The 18,366-nt window shown below is 44.1% G+C and overlaps 1 protein-coding gene across 1 annotated transcript in view; it reads left to right on the forward strand.

The window, feature by feature from the left end:
* Window positions 1-16,115, forward strand: part of RIC8B (RIC8 guanine nucleotide exchange factor B) — a 62,131-nt gene extending 46,016 nt beyond the window's left edge. Inside the window, 3 exon segments of the mRNA XM_068278324.1 lie at window positions 8,585-8,642; window positions 8,644-8,705; window positions 15,609-16,115. Of these exon segments, the coding sequence (XP_068134425.1) occupies window positions 8,585-8,642; window positions 8,644-8,705; window positions 15,609-15,720 (232 nt within the window). The 3' untranslated portion in view covers window positions 15,721-16,115.
* The last annotated feature ends 2,251 nt before the right edge of the window (window positions 16,116-18,366 follow it).

The following is an 18,366-nucleotide window of genomic DNA, read 5'->3' on the forward strand; positions in this document are numbered from 1 at the left end:
GAGCTATGTGCCGGCGACGTGAATATTGCTAATGGAAGAGTGGCGAATTCAGAAGCCAGGCACTGCGACACAGAACAAGTAATGTATAAAGCACACGTTTATAAACTGGGGGAACAGCGCCTGGCGTTTCGTCGCTCATCCCGATATTTACAAAGAAAAGGGCTGGCACATCCAAAGTTTAATCTTTATTGGTTCCTTGTAAAAGAATATGGCCAATGTTTCTGAGCCACATAGGACCCCTTTATCAAGGCAATGTTTGCTCGGAGGCGGAGATCTGTCTGCCGCTGTACATAAGTTCCTGTAGGCTTCTGGTGATCCCAGATGAATACACATCGCTCTCTGCGAGTGTCTAGAGGAGCCAGACTCTCACTTCCTCTGCAGGAACTTTTGTACAGCGGCAGACAGATCTCTGCTTCTGAGCAAACATTGCCTTGATAAAGGGCCTTGCGTGGCTCTGAAACCTTGGCCATATTCTTTCTACATGCAACCAATAAAGATTAAACTTTGGATGTGCCAGCTCTTTTCTTTGAATACTGTATAGAGGGCGTCATCCCTCCTTTTCAGCTGTTGCACTCCCCTTAAAGAGACACTGAAGCAATAAAAAAATTGATATAATGAATTGGTTGTGTAGTATTGATAATTACTAGAATATTAGTAGCAAAGAAAATATTCTCATATTTTTATGTTCAGTTATATAGGTTTTTATAACATTGCATCATTATCTAATATTTGCAGTTTACACACTACTCAGCATTATAAATGATTTAACAGAGCAGGCTAGTGAACTTTTGAACTGTCCTCTGCAGGAGAAAAGAAATACAGTTCGACTTCTGATAAGCTTCAGAAGACAGAGCTCTCTGCAACTTTGAAAGTCATGGAGCTCAGTGGCTCTTTTGCATAAATAACTGGAGTTTCTTTACTCTTCCTGTACTGGAAACCATATTAGACTCATGGCTCTGCTCCTAATGTTTGTTTCTTAGCTGTACTACACATACAAATCATTATATAATCATGTGTGTGTACACTACAAATGTGATGCAAATCATCCCAATATCACTCATGTTTACTGCTACGCACCCGATCGACCACGACGGTCTGACATCTTGCAGCATGTGTAATCGACACACTTGACTTGAAATCTGTCACCTAGTCAATCGGGAAATGCGCTTTCCTCCCCCCCCCCCCTCCAATTCCGGAATATAATTATCAAATTGAATGGTCAATGGGAAGCCAAGTTGCTAGATCTATGGGAGTCTTTACACTCACTTCACAGAAAATGATCCAAGGGTTTTATTGATGAAATCAAACTATATGAAAAACTTGAAATGTTATATAGTCCAGAACGCCACAATGACCCTAAACGCCACATCCCGGATAATTTAAACTGACCCTCTTCACATGTTCTTCTGTGGGAAGTGATGAAGGGATCCACCTCCTCGTGGACTGCTACCTTACCGTGGTGAGGAGGTTTGCGTGCCCCGTTAGGACCCCGAGAGCTATGCTGGCTGGAGCTCGCGCTCCTGGTAGGGTCACCCTTGCCAGACAGGTCGAAGGGCAGGGGCCAGACTAAGAGCAGCCCACCTAATGTCCTCGGCACCTGAGAGACATCTTCTGCCTGATCTGCTTCTGAGATCGTGGCTGCCACAGAACAATGATCTTTGGTAAAATTGGTTCATTTTTCTTAACCTATAAAGTGCAGAACAAGACCTCAGTTTCTCTTGAAGTGAGGGAAATGTCCCTTTCTGTCACCTGCCCACATTTTTGACCTTCCACACCTAAAAACTCTCATTTGAATCAAGAGAAGAGAACCCTGAACCAAAAATCCCTTCAGCTGGTGGATTTCTTGCTGGTGAGAACTTTCACACAGTGCTTATTTTTGTACAAAGGAACCAAATGGGGGGGGGTGTGTTACTGGATTTGCACAAGACAGAAGGAAAACAGAGAAATGCACCCTGTATGTATTAAGAGAGTTTAGCCTGTTTAACTCCCCTTTTATATGTGTCTAATCACAAGTTGTAATTTGATCTCTCCCCACGTCCCATGACTGCCACGGCAGATAAACTCATTTGAAAGCGCAGGAGTTACCGCCTGGTAGTTAGTTAGCTCCTGACAAACAATGTCTGCTTCCATGAATCGGGAAGTAGAAACCGTGCACATTTATTTTAGGATTTGTATCAGCTGTAACAAAGATGTTTTTTGTTTGAAGGTTATTATGCTGTTGTGTATCTTTTAGAGCAGAGATGAGTTCTGAGTTCAGGTCCACTTTAAAGAGAACCAGAGATGAAGCACCATCTTGTATTTTACCTTATAAATCAGTGGGAACATGACAGTAAACACCTAATCTGCTCTTTGTTTCATTGTTCTCTGTTTAATCTGACTGTTATCACCTCTGATAAGAATCCCCGACTGGGCACTCAGTCTGGCTTTGCTATGGAAAGATTATAGCTGAGTCTGTCTTCTCTGGTGTCTTTTCAAGCCCAAGCCTATTCCCTTGTGGCTCTGCTATGACTCAGCTATAATTATTCCCTGCAAAGCCACACTGAATGCTCAGTCCGGGATTCTTATCACAGCTGATAACAGACACTTTTAGCAGTGAGGATGAAACAGAGAGCATGGTAAGTGTTTTCTCTAATGTTCCCACTGATATATATGGTAAAATACACAAGTGTGCTTCATCTCTGGTTCCCTTTAAGAACTATAGAATAAATATGGCAGCATCATATGCCTCTCACTTCAGGTTCTGTTTAAAGGGGCACTATGGTAAAAAATTACATCAGCTTTATGCAACTATCTTTCTCTAGCATACGAATCAGCTGATCTGTAGAAACACAATTGGCAAGAAAATTAAAAGCCCCGCCCACCCCTACACCTCAGTGCGTCAGAAAGTAACATTACAGAAGCTGTTCCGGATGCAAGTTAGAAACTGTTACCGGTTTAGGTCTAACCCACACATGTCAACTCCGGCCCGCATGTCAAATCTGGCCCTCAGAGCCATTACATTTGGCCCTCAAATGGTTTCCCCACTTTGCATTATATTTGGCCCACTATAGACATCCAGGGAAGCTATGTTGGGGGTGAAGCCCTAGATCACCAGGGAAGCCATATGGGGGAGGGAGGGGAAGGCACTAAACACTAGGGAACTGTATAGGGGATGGAGGGGAGCCACTAAATACCAGGGAACTGTGTAGGGGATGGAGGGGGGCCACTAGACACCAGGGAACTGTATAGGGGAGGGAGGGGGTCACTAGACACCAGGGAACTGTATAGGGGAGGGAGGGGGTCACTAAACACCAGGGAACTGTATAGGGGAGGGAGGGGGACCACTAGATACCAGGGAATTGTATATGGTAAGAAGGTGGCCAGCAGACATTGAGGTTGGCTTGCGACTAGGTCCCAGTGTACAATATCGGCCCACTTTGTATTTGAGTTTGACACCCCTGATCTAACTGGATTTTTTTCTTACCCTTTTATTGCTACACCATGATATTGTGAAAGTAGGGTAATATGTTTATAGTGGCTAGATAGTGTCATGGTTAAAGGGACACTGCAGTGAAAATTATAAAATTTAAAATACAGTGATGTGAAAAACTATTTGCCCCCTTCCTGATTTCTTATTCTTTTGCATGTTTGTCACACTTAAATGTTTCTGCTCATCAAAAAAAGTTAACTATTAGTCAAAGATAACATATTTGAACACAAAATGCAGTTTTAAATGATGGTTTTTATTTATTGAGAAAAAAAACTCAAAACCTTCATGGCCCTGTGTGAAAAAGAAATTGCCCCCTGAACCTAATAACTGGTTGGGCCACGCTTAGCAGCAATAACTGCAATCAAGTGTTTGCAATAACTTGCAACGAGTCTTTTACAGCGCTCTGGAGGAATTTTGGCCCACTCATCTTTGCAGAATTGTTGTAATTCAGCTTTATTTGAAGGCTTTCTAGCATGAACCGCCTTTTTAAGGTCATGCCACACCATCTCAATAGGATTCAGGTCAGGACTTTGACTAGGCCACTCCAAAGTCTTCATTTTGTTTTTCTTCAGCCATTCAGAGGTGGATTTGCTGGTGTGTTTTGGGTCATTGTCCTGCTGCAGCACCCAAGATCGCTTCAGCTTGAGTTGATGAACAGATGTCCGGACATTCTCCTTCAGGATGTTTTGGTAGACAGTATGGTTCCATCTATCACAGCAAGCCTTCCAGGTCCTGAAGCTGCTTAAAACAACCCCAGACCATCACACTACCACCACCATATTTTACTGTTGGTATGATGTTCTTTTGTTGAAATGCTGTATTACTTCTACGCCAGATGTAACGGGACAGGCACCTTCCAAAAAGTTCAACTTTGTCCACAAGGTATTTTCCCAAAAGTCTTGGCAATCATTGAGATGTTTTTAGCAAAATTGAGACGAGCCTTAATGTTCTTTTTGCTTAAAAGTGGTTTGCGCCTTGTATATCTGCCATGCAGGCCGTTTTTGCCCAGTCTTTCTTATGGTGAAGTCGTGAACACTGACCTTAATTGAGGCAAGTGAGGCCTGCAGTTCTTTAGATGTTGTCATGGGGTCTCTTGTGGTCTCTCGGATGAGTTTTCTCTGCGCTCTTGGGGTAATTTTGGTCGGCTGGCCACTCCTGGGAAGGTTCATCACTGTTCCATGTTTTTGCCATTTGTGGATAATGGCTCTCACTGTGGTTCATTGGAGTCCCAAAGCTTTAGAAATGGCTTTATAACCTTTACCAGACTGATAGATCTCAATTACTTTTGTTCTCATTTGTTCCTGAATTTCTTTGGATCTTGGCATGATGTCTAGCTTTTGAGGTGCTTTTGGTCTACTTCTCTGTGTCAGATAGGCCGAACTGGTTAAATAGGAGCTATCTGGACGAGCTTCCTCGTCCAGATAGGCACTGCTGCTCCCGCCGCATGGTGCGCACGATCGGGCGCGCTCCCGCAGCCGATGCTAGCCCCCCGATCAGTGAATGGGAATATAATTCCCATTCACCGATCTAACTTCCCCGCAGAAATACCGACTCTTTCTATCCAGAGAGCGTGGTATTTCTGCCCCAGGAAACTTCTACTCTGCTTTTTGGTTCCTGGATGCGAGATCGTTCGCATCCAGGACTTTTTCCACTGTGGCCATCTTGTGGCCAAATAGTAAACTGCACCTACATACATTTTTATTTAAACAATTCTATTATTTTACATTTAAAATTAGCAGTTTCCCTCCCACACCAAAAATTACCCACATACACTTTTTTTATTAAAAAAAAAATTACAATAAAAAACAAAACCAGTTACCCAAGGGTCTAAACTTTTTAAATATGCATGTCAAGAGAGTATGTTATTATAATTAAAATTATAAGCTTATACATAGTGATGGATGCAAATTGAAAAAATGCACCTTTATTTCTAAATGAAATATCGACACCATAAATTGTGATAGGGACATAGTTTAAACTGTGTAATAACCGGGACAGATGGGCAAATAAAATACATGGGTTTTTAATTACGGTAGCGTATATTAATTTCAAACTATAATGGCCAAAAACTGAGAAATGATTTTTTTTCATTTCTTAATCTTCCTGTTAAAAATGGATTTAGAAAAAAAATAATTCTTAGCAAAATGTACTACCCAAAGAACGCCTAATTAGTGGCGGAAAAAACAAGATAGATCAATTAATTGTGATAAGTAGCAATAAAGTTATAGGCGACTGAATGGGAGGTGAACGTTGCTCGGATGCATGAGATTTTCGGCACTGCGGTGCTGAACCGGTTAAGTGATATCTTGATTGAAACAGGTGTGGCAGTAATGAGGCCTGGGGGTGACTACAGAAATTGAACTCAGGTGTGATAAACCACAGTTAAATCTATCCCCCCCCCCCCCCCCCCCCCCCCCCCCGAGTAAAATGAGCCATAAATTACTTTTCTCCTATGTTGCTGTCGCTTACAGGAGGGTAGTAGAAATCTGACAGAAGTGACAGGTTTTGGACTAGTTTATCTCTTCATAGGGGATTCTCAGCAAGGCTTTTATGCTTTATAAAGATCTTTCCTAAAAAAGGTTTAGAAGCATAAAAGCCTTACTGAGAATCCCCTATGAAGAGATGGGCTAGTCTAAAACCTGTCGCTTCTGTCAGATTTCTACTACCTACTGTAAGTGACAGCAACATAGGAGAAAAGTAATTTATGGCTCATTTTACTCTGGAGAAAACCTACTGTTTTTATTTGTCTGTTTGCACATTTAAAATTTTAAATTTTTTCGCCATAGTGCCCCTTTAAGCCTCCTTACTACAGTGAGGGTGAACAAATCTAGGAACAAAATGGATTTGTTCAATGTGCGCCTTAAGGCAGGAAGCGCATGATTCCCCTTCCGTTATCATATGAGTTCCTGCACTTTGTGCTTGTGGATTCACAGTGTGGTCTTCTGCAGTTGTGTTTTTTTTTTTTTTTTTTTTTTTTTTTTTTTTTTCCTCTGTATTTCTCACACTGCATTTGTAACACACATGGTTGTGTGGAGGGGAGAGAGCAGAAGGCTGTCCTTTGAGTGTCCCTGGAGTGTGCTTGCCCGGTACGGAGCCGCCCGTATTGGCAAGTGGCCCGAAGCCTTCCAAGAGCTCACGGAGGTGTATTCATCTGGTTGGTCGAATAGTTCTGATTGGGGGATAGGTGGGGGCAGGGAAAGGGCAATAGTATTGTGAGCCTGCCCTCTCCATAGGTAAGTATCCGATCTCACACACCCCTCCCAGGCCTGCACTCACATTTTCATTTAGTGGTCTGCCATGATGGATCATCGACGTGTGTAGGGGCCCTAGATAATACTTAAAGGATACCCGAAGTGACATGTGTCATGATGATAGATATGGGTGTGTACAGTGCCAAGCACACATAACTAGGCTGTGTTCCTTCTTTTTTTTTTTTTTCTTTCTCTGCCTGGAAGAGTTAAATAATCAGGTATGGAAGTGCTGACTCAGTCCTGACTCAGACAGGAAGTGACTACAGTGTGACCCTCACTGATAAGAAATTCTAACTATAAAACACTTTCCTAGCAGAAAATGGCTTCTGAAAGCAAGGAATTTCTTATCAGTGAGGGTATTGGTGAGTACAGGGTTTTAAAAGGGGGTACATACCAAGTACCCCCCTGGCATAAAAAACATTATCACTAGTACCCATTGACAAATATATCTAATCGTAGCACATAATTGGTTTCAAAACGTTTTCCAAGCATTTACTATTGTTTTTTATTAGCAAAAACACTAATTTGGTGTTTAAATAAAATTTATCATTCTCTAACGCTCTAAATTTGTTGTTCTTGGTTGAGTCCAGGTGCTTCCGGTTGCCATCCATACAGCCGGATTGCGGCTTCCCATCGGCAGCTATAGGGACTCGGATGTGTCCTGCGGAAAATTGCAGCATGCTATCCATCGTTTCCCCCTGCTTGCATCGCGCCGGATCGCATTGGTAAATTCGCATCAATGGAAACTACTCCATTGACGTGAATTGGTTGCAGTAAACCTAACGTGCCCCACAGAATGTGTGCGCAGTATCCGCTCTCCGCTCGGGATAGGCGGGAAATAGCTAATCTCCGTCGGGGCCGCTCTACTGCGCAGGCGCAAGTCTCCTGCACCTGTGCAATAGAGCGGACCCGACGGAGATCAGCTATTTCCACCTGGAACCCAAAAAGGTAAATATTGCACAGGCTGTCGGCTGCTGTTTGGAGGGCTGCAGCGAGACACCCGTGGGACAGAGGACAGGGGGAAGCTTTTATTAGGATTCCGGAGGCTTTCCCCCTCCCGAGGCGAGTACCCACCAGGGGGACGTTTTTCTTGTTAGTGTCTCTTTAATGTTCACCTTTCCCCCTGACCACGTTGGCCTGACTCTCCTCAATATTCCCCCCCCCCCCCCCCCCCCACCACCACCACGTAATTCCTCACAGATCTCATTAGATCCACCATACTTCATTCTGATTGGCCTGAGGTGTGTGTGTGTGCGTGCGTGCGTGCGTGCGTGCGTAGGGATATAATTTGAAGTCTGGTACACTCATCCAATTGCCACTTTGTCGTATGCAAGCTTACCTACAAAAAAAACTGTTTGGGTACGAGAGGTATTGGCGCAGTAGACTTGGGCGCAGGATACAGCAGGTATATGGCTTATCCTGCTGCACAAGTTTCCCGGCGACGTTAATTACTATTCCCCCTCCAGGTCCGCGTGGATGGTGGGGAATGAAATAATTCAGCTTCCCAGCGATTGCTGGAGGCCGAATTCTAGTGGTTTATAAGTAACTTCAATGCTGAAGTTACTCCCTGTGCGCCGCAATTCCTATTACGGTCCTATGATGGCGCCGGCTACGCCCAAGTCTCCTGCGCTGGATTGGAAGTGTTCGATCTGTTCGTGGTATTCAAAGTCTGTTGGCCCTCATACTATATGAAGGTGGTACAATCGATCAGTCATTGGCCAATCAAAATAGAATATGTGTACCAGGCTTTGTTGCGTTATTGCTGCAAGTACAGCCTATTTATGTGTGCAAACAGATTCCTGTAGCAGAATATCTTTTGAAGCCTGGTCACTGAGGATCTTTCTCCATTTACCTTCCCTTTCAGCATCAATCTAATAACTGGCCACGTGGAAGAGCCCATGCCCAACCCCCTGGACGAAATGAACGGAGGAGCAGAAAGAGTACGAAGCCATGAAACTGGTCAACATGTTCGACAAACTCGCCAGGTACGTTATCCCACAAATTCTTTAAAGGACCACAGTCACAAAAATGCGTGAAAAATGTAAAATGTGTATCAGTTGTGCATTTATACAAATGATGTATAAAGGTCTTTTTTTTTTACTATGTCACTGTCGCTTATCGTAGCTAGTTGAAATCTTGACAGTTCTGACGTATTTTGGACTAGCCCATCTTCCTCACGGGGTATTTTCAGTATTCCCTTAAAGGACAAATAAAGTGAGAAGGATATGGAGTATGCCGTGTTTATTCCCTTCTAAGGCCCGGTCCGCAAGGAACAGACCCCCCCACTCCATGACCTATCCGTAGGTCCAGATTTTTTCACAGCCTCCCCAAACTTGCGGCCTGTTCGGCGGAACTTACCAAACGGATTGGTTTGAATGGAGCAATGCGAACGGATTCATAGGTTAACATTGGATCCATTCGCATCTATTGGGATCAGTTCCTGTAAAGCAATGGTCAGGGAACCCTTTTGGCTGAGAGCCATAAACTCCACATATTTTAAAATGTAGTTCTGTGAGAGCCATACAAAATGTTTCAAACTGGGACAGTAGGGCTCACGTTCCTGTTGCCATGGTGATATGTTTGACACTTCTGCTGCCCGGCTGTATACACGTCTTCAGCTTCTCTTGGGTTTTATCAACCGCAATTTTCCGAGAGCCAGACAGGAGAAATACCGACTAACAGCTTCTACAATTAGCTAGCTGACTTTGGGGTTGATTCACTTTGTAGGATGAGATCCCTGCACTTTGGCCTAATAGGCTGCCTGGCAGGATTGTGGTCCCTTTGATTGTGGTCCCTTTTTTTTTTTTTTTTTTTTTTTTTTTTTTCTATCTCAGAAGTTAATTTTAACTTCAGGTTTGCTTTAAAGAGAAACTCCGACCAAGAATTTAACTTTATCCCAATCAGTAGCTGATACCCCCTTTTACATGAGAAATAGAATGATTTTCACAAACAGACCATCAGGGGGCGCTGTATGACTGATTTTGTGCTGAAACCCCTCCCACAAGAGGCTCTGGTACCGTATGATACTCTGGGCAAACTGCCACAATGTAACAATGTTCACAGACAGGAAATGGCTGTTTATAGCTGTCTGCAACAGCCAAAACAGCTAGGAGCAGCTATATAACCTGCCCACAGTAACAATGTCACCATGTAATACATGTCAGAATGTGAATCTGGGAGAGGAAAGATTTTACAATGAGCAAACACTGACTAAATCATTTATGCATAATTATGGTAAAAATTAAGCACTTTTTTTTATTACATTATTTTCACTGGAGTTCCTCTTTTTAATGAACTGTATGTGTAGTACAGTTAAGAAATAGAACATTGGTAGCAAAGAAAGGAGTCTCATTTTGTTTTCCAGTACAGGAAGAGTTAAAAATCTTCAGTTATCGACGCAAAAGAGTTTCTCTGAGCTCTCTGACCCTCTGGGTTGAATACAGTCCTGATTTTCTGAAGCCCTATACTGTTTTTGAAGCCAAGAGAAAGTATAGGGCTGGGACCCACTACAAATCGCAATCGCTAGCATTTTGTTTACATTAGAGTGCAACCCAAAATGCTTTCATTGGCAAAGTGCGGGTGATTGTCAGTGGTCCAAAAATGCTCACAAAAGTGCTCTAGTGCAGGGCTTTTCAACCTGTGGTACGCGTACCACCAGTGGTACTTTGCTGTTGGCCAGGTGGTACACTCCTGGTTTGCTTGCCACTTAATTACCCGCCTGCCTCTTGTCCTGGTCCCGTCCAGCCTCCACAAAATTCAGCTATCCCTCGCTTGCTCCTCACTGTGCTGCCCTGCGGCATACTTCAGACCTCAGATCAGCGGTGAGGAGACAGCCGGGCAATGCTGACTGCGGGTATACTTCAAATACAGGAAGTGACATCACTCCACCAATGCCTCCTGCTATTCCCCTCCCATATGTTCCCCCTTTTTTCTTAATGTGTAACTGTAAGAAAAAAGTGTCCCGGAGGTGCATTCCTCGGGAGGGGGAAGCCTCTGGACTCTAAAGAAGCTCCATGTCGGCGTGAATGCATGCGCAGTAGCGGCTCTCCGCTCATGTTCTGGCAGACACAGCTGAGCTTGATTGGGTCTGATCTACTGTGCAGGCACACTGGTGGTACTTTATATTTTAATGCGATTAAAAATGGTACAATTAGTGGGAAGGTTGAAAAGCCCTGCTCTAGTGGATCCCAGCCTTAAAGGTGTGTACACACACGTCAGATTTTTCCAAACGACCGGTAATTTGGACGTCAAATCGGGCGTATGTACAAACGGTCGTTCAGCTGATAACACTGGATTTGACCGATCCACCGGTTATCAGCTGAACGACCGTTTGTACATATGCCCGATTTGACGTCCAAACGACCGGTCATTTAGAAAAATCTGACGTGTGTGTGTGTACACACCTTAAGAGACAGCTCGAGAGAAGCTTGTTACTACAGCACACTTCAAAGGGTCATTATTTCTGCTTTTTGTTTTCATAGCTTAAAAAAAAAGTTGATTTTTTTTTTTTTATTATTTTTATTTATAAAGCTTCAGATTGGCTTGAAGTGTTAAAGTAAATTAATTTAAAGTGAGCCTTAAGCCAGAAAAATTTTTTTTTTTACTCACCTGGGGCTTCTACCAGCCCCCTGCAGCAGTCCTGTGCCCTCGCAGCCACTCACTAATCCTCTGGTCCCCCGCTGCCAGCTAGTTTAGTTTTTGCCGACAGGCCCGTCAGGTCTGGCCACGCGTAGCTTTTTCCGCATTCCCGACTGATCTATGCGTGCGTAATGCGGCAACGCGTATTTTTGTACACATTGCGGCCCGCAATACCGCTAAATACAGTCGGGAATGCGGGAAAAAGCTACGCGTGGCCAGTCCTGATGGACCTATCGGCAAAAACGAAACTAGCTGGCAGAGGGGGACCAGAGGATTAGTGAGTGGCTGCGAGGGCACAGGACTGCTGCAGGGGGCTGGTAGAAGCCCCAGGTGAGTAAAACTCTTTTTTTTTTTTTTTTTTTTCTGGCTTAAGTGTCTCTTTAATGTTACTAACTTCAAATTGTGCACTTCCTCTTTCCCTGCATGCGCTCTGCCGCGCAGCGTACACGTTTAAGTTGCCGGAGACCTTTCGGTGACTCCTGTAATCATACAGTAGAAACCTCTGGTCCAATTATTCTAGCCGAAGCTGTTATACATTCAGCCGAGCCCGACCATACACAAGGCAGTAGATACTGGGCTGCTCATTAGAGGCAGATAATTACCGGCTAATTGTTACCGCCGCGCAACTCCCGCTGCTCGTCCTCCTTTTGTGAACCGCAGACCAAACCTCACGTCATAGAAACCCCATAGAAGGCATTGTTGGAATTCAGACTTCAATTAACAGAAAATATTAATGGGCAGGGAGTACAGCATTGTGAGACAAGCGACGGCTCCGGGGCTGAATAGTGTTTTCTCTGCAGACGTGGTCATTAATTCTAGTAGGAGAAAAGGAGGCCTTTTATGCTGGTCTGTACGGCTGTAACAAGCCATCACCCTTATAGACACTCGCAGGTAGCGGCTTAATTAAATCTGTACAGGTTGGTGGATGAATAGAGGCTAAGGAGATCTGCAAGCAGGTGTAGGAATGTGGCATAAAGGGGAACTCTACTGTAAAGCCAGCGCCATTCAGGTTTGCTGTAACTTAAACCATATTTTCCGGCGTATAAGACGACCCCTAACTTTTCCAGTTAAAATATAGTTTGGGATATACTCGCCGTATAAGACTACCCCTCTTCCAACGCACACCAAATAAAATATAAAACAAACCTTCATATACTGGTGCTATATATGAACAGATACTGGTGCTGTACTGTATGTGGTACCCAGTATATAATGGTACACAGGTGATTGACTGGTTGGATTGGTCAACTCTCCCTAAGCAGATTGGCCAGCTCTCCGTGTGTAGCAAAGCGATATAGAAGAATAGATTGCGCTGTGCCCATAAAACACGCCTCTTTCACCCGTCTGGCCCCGCCCTTGTATCCTATTTACCTCCTTCTCTGCCTCTCAGATCTCACACATGTGCGCCTGCGCCGCTTCACTATAGTCCTCAGCAGGGAAATCTGAGAGGCGGTAACAGGATAGGGTGGGCTAGATGGGTGGAAGAGGCGTGGTTTATGGGCACAGTGCGATCTTACTTCCATACCCTGGGTGTCCCAGACCTTGCAGCGTGAGCGATGAACTGGCGATCAACGAGTCTCCAGCACCCGGTAATTAAACCTCAGCATGTCACATACGCGTATCACGTATCGCTTGGCATCAATGACACCCGACGTATAAGACAACCTCTGACTTTTCAGAAGATTTTTAAGGGTTAAAAAGTACTAGTTTTATACACCAAAATATACAGTAAATAAAAGCTTTGTGTACCTGAGATGAAAGGGTATAAGTGTTGGCAAAGCTAGCCGGGTTTCTACTGGACAGTCCAGGGGGGCGGTGACGGGGCTGGGGGCCCCAGGTATGTATAAAACTTGTATACCCTTTCATCTCGGGATTATTTTTAAGGTACGTGTAAAAAAAAAAAAAAAAGGCTCTGGACTCAATAGAGCCTCCCCAGTCGTCTCTCCAACTCCATGTTCACCAGCGGTGAACCAAAGAATGGACCGTGTGCATAACCGACATCAGAAAGGTTATCATTTCTGATGTCTGTTCTGCACACGGTCTATTCTTTGGTTTATGTTTCAAATAATCTTGCTGCTCTGGCTTTGTGTGCATGTTCTTTCACAGGTTTTATGTTTTCACAACAAAACTGAAAAAAGTAAATAAAAAATAAAGCTAAGCATGTAGTGTGCAAGAGGCCTAACACAGTACAGTACAATACGGTTTCCCTTTTTGTACAAATGCTTCGCCACACTGGGCATAAGCAGATTTTATTGGCGCACACTGTTTGGATGCGCTTATCCACGAGCTGAGCATGATCCTAAAAAGACTATTTCACTAATGGGTAAGCATTGGTCAGGGGTCCGTTGGAGGTTAATTGCCATCACGCACCAGGTCAAGGCCTTGCGACTAATATTTACCAGCATGCCCGATCTAACCTTTCCACCAGTTTCAGACAGAAATCTGTGTATCTCACAAACCCAGAGCTACGGCTCCCCTCCCTTCCCCTTCATATTGGGGAAAATTAATTTAGTACACTTTGTTTGCTTTTCCAAATCAATAATTAACGACTCCCAAATGAGGCAGCGGCTTGCAGGCGAGAGATAATTGGATTGACACTGGAGGGTTGTCGGAGGGGGGGGGGGGGGGGGGTGGGGGGCTTTTGAAGGATTAAAATGATTGTCAGCTTCGTAATTAAATTGCGGCAGACAATGGCGACAGAGGAGAGGTTGCCTTAATGCGGCGTGAATCAGCCGGGTCTCAAGCACCACTAGAGGAGGCACCCGAACAAACGCCTCGTCCGCCACTTCCTTTCATTTTACCTCTTCGCTGAACTCCGCTGCTCAGATAAGTGTTTCGTCAGTTTTAATTGGATCAGAGGCTTGTTGGTGGCTGCACTGGTGCTGAGTGCTTGCAGCCCCCCCTTTAAAGATTTTGAATTGCTTTTAGCAGACAAAAGCCACCTTTACAGCCTCTGTCTTGTCTTGTCCGGTACTCATTAAACATCAACTCTCCCGCTTTTCTTTGCTTTAATTGCAGACAGAGCAGAGCATACTTATTCTTCCAATCACTGCAGCTCATTTTTTGTGTGTTTGTTTGCTATACTTTGATATTAAAGAGGGGGGAGCTGAATACAATAGAATCTCTTTATAGTAAACTCCAAGGAAAAAAGTGGTTTACTATATCAGAGATGGTCATACTCTGGCATATAAAGTGTACTGGATATTAGTTCAGTCAATAATTGGAAGTCAATTTTTCTTTTTAATTCTTCAGCAGGTGAGCACAAACAGTGTCTAGATCACAATACACAGTGCTTAAAGAGGGACTCCAGGGAAAATTTTCTTTAAAAAGTGCTGCATTTTTACAAGAATTATGTATAAATGATTTAGTCAGTGTTTGCTCATTGTAAAATCTTTCCTCTCACTAAATTACATTCTGACATTTATCACATGGTGACATTTTTACTGCTGGCAGGTGATGTCGCTGGAAGGAGATGCTGCTTGCTTTTATGGTAGTTGTAAACAGCTGTTATTTCCCACAATGCAACAAGGCTCCCACAGTGTGATATCGGCACCATGGTCCTGACATCACACTGTGGGAGGGGTTTCACCACAATATCAGCCATACAGAGCCCCCTGATGGTCTGTTTGTGCAAAGGGAAAGCTTTCTCCTGGGAAAGGGGGGTATCAGCTACTGATTGGGATGAAGTTCATTTCTTGGTTACAGTTTCTCTTTAATATGCTGGGATTTGCATGCAATACTCATGCAACAACTTACACAGGAAGCATAGGTCTCACCAGTTAATGCAGGTACAGTACTGATGGTGTGCTCCTCTGCCCATATTTCTGTGCAGCCTGGATCCATACTGTAGCATTGCAGCCATGCACAAGCAAGTCACAGATGACAGGCAATTCCCTCAGTAATCAGGCAGCAGTTCACACATGAAGCTTAGGTTTCATTGGCTGGTGCTTTTGAGGTAATCCATGCAGGCCCAGAGAAGTGTGCAGATAGAGAGCAGGCTACAAGTGGCTGCCAGTGTATTGACACATGACCCGCCCACTTTCCACTCTAGCTGGATAAATACTGCAGGGGCCAAAAAAAACAGGTTCACTAGAACAGGAGTTCTATTATGTCAGGGTTTACTATACCAGGCGTTACTCCCAAATGCTTATAATGGTGCGTGGCTGGGACCTGGACATTAGTTTACTATAGCAGAGTTTACTTGAACAAGATTATATTGTAGTATTTTTCTTTATTTTTTTGTCTTGCAGGGAAGATCTCATAAAACCGATGGGCGTCAGACCAGATGGAACGATGGTGCCGCTGGAGGAAGCGATACATTGCGTGAAGCTCCCCGAACCCGACAGCTCTGACTCCGATTAACGCTGGGCAGTGTCTTTCTTTTTTTTTTTTTCTCTGTCTTGACTGGTTTTTGATACTCTTGATAAGATTTTTCTGTTCTTTTGTTGCCGCTCTGCAGAGAGGAGGTGACTGCTGTGTAACTGGCCCCGCCTTCTCTGCGTGACAGCTGGAAGATCGGGGGGAGGGGTCACTGCACATATTTCGGGGACCCACCTTCTCTGTATGACCCCCCGGAAGATGGGGGTGAAAGGTTACGGCACGTATTTCGGGTATCTTTTGTTCGCTTGCAATGTCTTAAACTGAAAACTCACTGCGATCTTCTCCTGCGTGCGACGGACAGATGAACGCATCAGTATAAAGAGAACCTGACGTATTAATGTTTGCATCAAAATAAAAAAAGTTTCGAATGGTTATTATGGCAGCCCCACGTTCTGTATTTCTGGTGTACCGGCCCCTCTCCACACCAACAGAACACATCGCTAGCCTCAAGGCAAGGGATGGGTCTGTACTGCATCATTCCACAAATTGGTGCCTGTGGGATTGTTTCTCGATCCCAGATGGGCGACAGTTCTCACGTGTGTGTACTTGGATAAAGAAGTTACTACTGCAATGCTCAGACTTTATAAATGATTGCCTTTTAGGCTTTGTTTCCATAAATCGCAATCGCTGGCACCGCGTTTTGCGATCTTTGTGATTTTTTTTTTTCTTTTTTTAGCACCTCCCGACTCTTACCTGCGGCGTAGCTTTTTTTTTGTACAGTGCTTTTCTAAGCGCTTTTGCAGAGCGATTTGAAGTCGACGAGCGATGGATTGTTTTTCACTTCCTGACGTCAATCAGGAAGTGAACTCTGACCCAGAAAAGAATAAATACAATGTATTTATTCTTAAAAGCACTGGGGAAATCGCTATACAAAGCACTTTTTCAAGCGCTTTGCAATTGTTCCCTTTACCTTCCAACCTTCCATTGAGGCAAATCGCCCCGTAAATGGTACAGGAGCACTTTGCTGAGCGGATTGGAAACGAATCGCTCAGATGTGAACACTCTTACAGGGGATCAATGCACAAGCGCTTTTTAGGGTGATTTTTTTTTTTTTTTTTTTAAAACGCTGCCGCTTAAAAAAAGAAAAAAAAATCCCCAAAGCTCCCTTTAGAATGAACAAGCCCTATGTCTCCTTAAAAATGGAAGACTTCATATTCCTCTCACTTCAGTTGTCCTTATTTCCTTTTAAACAATACCAGTTGCCTGGCTGTCCTGCTGATCTTATTTGGCTGCAGTAGTGTCTAGCCACATGCTTGTTTCTGGTGTGACTCAACCTTGTCAGATCTGGCAAGAACGTCCAACTGCTGATCTGCTGCATGCTTGTTCAGGGGTTATGACTAAAAGTCAGCCGGACTGCCAGGCAACTGGTATTGCTTAAAAGGAAATAAATATGGCAGCCTCCAGATCCCTCGTTTCATCTGTGATGAAGTGTGCACGAAGTGATTAAAATGGCACTGATCGGTAATGCAGTATGTTTGCATTGTTTTTTACTCACTTAAATAAGTAAGCCAGTCATCCTCTGTACAAACTGCTACGCTGTCTACGCAGTTCATAATGAGCTGTAGTGCAGTGATCAGAGATGGGATAAGATGTAACGGGGTCCTTTTGGTAAGCTGGAGTGCAGAGAGGTCAGAGAAGGTGGCAGGTAGGCTCCTTGATACCTACTTGGCCCCAAGCACCTGCCAAGGTTGCCTGGTGGATGATTCAGATGTTTGAATGTTAAAATGTGGGCCGGCCACTGTAGCCTTACAGGACCTCTCAATTTTCTCCTGATTCCCTTTCATTGTGCCACTGACCCCCTTCCGGATTACGGCTGACTGTCCCTCTGCAAGCTTTCTGTGCATGGGCAAAGTGGCAAGATTCCCCCCCCCCCCCCCCCAATCTCAGGTACAGTTCTTAATTTCTTTGTTTTATTGTATCTGCACAAATGCCTTTCCCATCAGGACTGGGGGAGGGGTCTGTGCGATGACCTCATACATTCCATGCATCATTGCCAACACAAGCCTGCAAGGTTTATCCATAACCTAGCTTAATGTATTCACTGTCGCCAGTTGTAAGACCACGCTATATTTCAGTATCAGATCAGTTATAATGGACCTCCACAAGCCAGCATTGTGGTGACATCCGACATGCTTTGCTGGCCTGCAGGGTGTAACCCTAACCTAGCTCGATGCTATATATCTGTTTCCGGTCAGATGTTGTAACGGACAGCTTTGCTGTTATGTTTTGGGGGCTGTTGTAGGTCAGGCTGTAAGTTGGAAGTTATATTGTAAGAATGCTGATGCAGCCTCTCTGTATACTGCCCCCCCCCTGAATCGTTTTGTTTCCTGATGGATACAGTTGTTTGTGAAATGTAGTAACATAAGCAGATGTAAACTTTTGTTCTCTCTACAAACAGAACTTTTTTAAACGCATCTATGGTGCTGCTGTGGTTTTCTGAAGCAAAAACAAAAAAAACAAAAAAACTGCACTACAATCCCACACGTGCATTTTCTTTGAAAACCATGCTTTTTTTTGATTCCGTAGTCCAATGCATGCATTAATGCACCCCAAACCCAACAATTGTGCAGCAAAACGTTTCTGTGGTCTCACAGATGCAAGTGTGAGCCCTCCATTAATGGACAACTG

The sequence above is a fragment of the Hyperolius riggenbachi genome, chromosome 3 (assembly GCF_040937935.1).
Source record: "Hyperolius riggenbachi isolate aHypRig1 chromosome 3, aHypRig1.pri, whole genome shotgun sequence".
In the NCBI taxonomy this organism is placed as follows: domain Eukaryota; kingdom Metazoa; phylum Chordata; class Amphibia; order Anura; family Hyperoliidae; genus Hyperolius; species Hyperolius riggenbachi.